At 59.2% G+C, this 2,131-nt stretch overlaps 1 protein-coding gene across 1 annotated transcript in view; it reads right to left on the bottom strand.

Annotated features, from left to right (window-relative positions):
• Nucleotides 1-845: 845 nt before the first annotated feature.
• Nucleotides 846-2,131, bottom strand: part of CNTFR (ciliary neurotrophic factor receptor) — an 88,253-nt gene continuing 86,967 nt past the window's right edge. The window contains exon 8 of the mRNA XM_009334715.1: nucleotides 846-991. Coding sequence (XP_009332990.1) covers nucleotides 846-991 — 146 coding nt within the window. The remainder of the gene's footprint in view (nucleotides 992-2,131) is intronic.

The following is a 2,131-nucleotide window of genomic DNA, read 5'->3' as shown; positions in this document are numbered from 1 at the left end:
TCTTTTTCCATGGGGAAATTCACCCCTTCCCAGAACTCGGGTACCCAAACCTACCACCTCCACCTCCTCCTCCCAGGGCCAGACCCTGCCCACCCACCCCTGGCTGCGTGCCACCGCCTCTCCCATTGGCACCGCTAACATCACACGTGGAGGTGACACAGCCGGAGGGGAGAAAAGGACCCCGCACCCACGGGAGCCGCCTTGCGATGGCTCCTTCTTGGGCACCAAAGGACGGGTGGCATGTCCTTTATCCCCCAAAGTGACACACGTGGCTGCTGTCAGGATCGATCCCCCAGTCTTTGGGCAGCGTGGGCGCCCGGGAAGGGCACAGGGGGACCCAGTGAGACAGCAGCCCTGGCCCAGGGAGGGACGGGGCTTTTGGGGGGCTCTCCAGGCTGCCAGCTCCATTCTAAGCCAAGCCAAGGACATTTTTGAGACACATCTTTGAATTTTCTGATCTCGGACAATTTTGCTTCCAACCCTATGCAAAAGGCCTTAGATGTTCAGGTTTCTTTGCCTCTTAAAATATCAGCAGTGGGGAGAGGGGAGGGCTGCTGAGAATGAGGCATTGAAGACCAACCCCTTTGCAGGCTTTGCAGAAAATGTTTGAAAAGGCATTTTTGAGTTCTCCACCAGAACATCCAATTTGGAAAAGCAGACAGATTTGGTGCATTTACAAAAAACTGCAAGAAAAACTGAAATGGCTCGTCCCCAACACCCTTCGCCCAGAGCCTGGTTGGAGCATCCCCTTCCCAACCATGCTGGAGCCCCTGGGGTCCCCGAGCCCCTGCCCCCTCTCAGCACCCACACCCTGTCTCTCATGTCCCCTGTTTGGGGGATACTCACTAAATAAAGAGGACACCATAGGCAGCCAAGACCAGTCCAGCTGTCCAACACACTGCCACGGCCCCGCTGCCCACCACGGCCCCCTTGTCGCAGATCTTGGTGGTGGGGGGCGGCATGAAAGAGGAGGTGCTAGCGCTTGTTGTCTCTGCAGGGAGAGAGAGTGGATGGTGAGGGGAGCTGGAGTGCCCCAGAATGCATCCCATATGTCCCGGTAGGGACATGGCACTGTCCCGTTCCCACATTGCCCCTCTCACTGCCATGCCACGGTAGGGCTGAGCTGGGGGTCTGGGATGGTGAGCCAGGGGATGGTGTGGTCCGTGAGACTTTCCTTGCTCTAACACTGGACCTACTGCTCGGAGATACTTCCACCACTTGGCAGAGCTGGGCATCCCTCCCGGCCCCATCCTGCCCAGCCGGGCTGCTCTGTGCATCAGCTCTGTGGGAATTTTGGCCGTGTCATGATGACATGGCCACAAGTGCTCAGCAGAGAGCATCCTCCACCCAGAGAATGCCCTAGACATGGCTGCGGCTGCTGGCTGCCTCGCAGGGCTTGTCCTCCTCTGTACAGGACCAGATGGGGTGTCTGTCCCCGCAGAGGGCTGCAGGACTGCTGGGAGGCCATGGATGGGTGGTCAGGCTGAGGCAGCTTTGGTCACATCCAGAGGTCCCAGAGTGCCCCTGGCCAGACAATCTGGGGGGGATGCTGGGGGCCACAGGGGATCTGTCTTGGCGTCTTTCAGACCCCACTGAGGTGTCACGGTGAGGCTCAGTCCTGGAGTAAGGGTGTCCCACATCAGCCCTGCATGGCTGCAGCCAGCTGCATGCACAGGAACACGTGTGCGAGGGACACGTGTGCGAGGGACACGTGTATGAGGGACATGTGTGTGCCTGCACAGGGAGGAGGCAGGTGCCGCTTGAAGTGGTATTTGCATTTAGCACGATGCAAGCAGGTATAGAAGCAAACCCCAAACCCTGACACCAGTACAGTGTGCCTGCACTCCTTGCAGGGGTTTATTCCCCTAGGGATGAGGGGCTGCAAAGCCCTGGTGCTGCCTGAATCCCCAGGTGCTTTACTGGGTGCTGTTTCTGCAAGGGGGGGTGTCTCTGTGTAGGAGGTACCTCCACCCGCCAGCAGCGGGGCTTGCACCCACCGCATCCCTGTGTGGGGAGCATTGCTAGGGCCTGCAGAGGTTTGTGCACGGCTCTGGCAGCGCACGGCTTGCACACACATGCCGGGATCTACACACTCAGCCAGGCTAGAGTTTGGAGCGTGGGGGGGCTGAGC

This window comes from Pygoscelis adeliae, unplaced genomic scaffold (assembly GCF_000699105.1).
Source record: "Pygoscelis adeliae isolate BGI_AS28 unplaced genomic scaffold, ASM69910v1 Scaffold442, whole genome shotgun sequence".
Classification (NCBI taxonomy): Eukaryota; Metazoa; Chordata; class Aves; order Sphenisciformes; family Spheniscidae; genus Pygoscelis; species Pygoscelis adeliae.
This window is presented reverse-complemented; position numbering and strand designations above follow the sequence as displayed.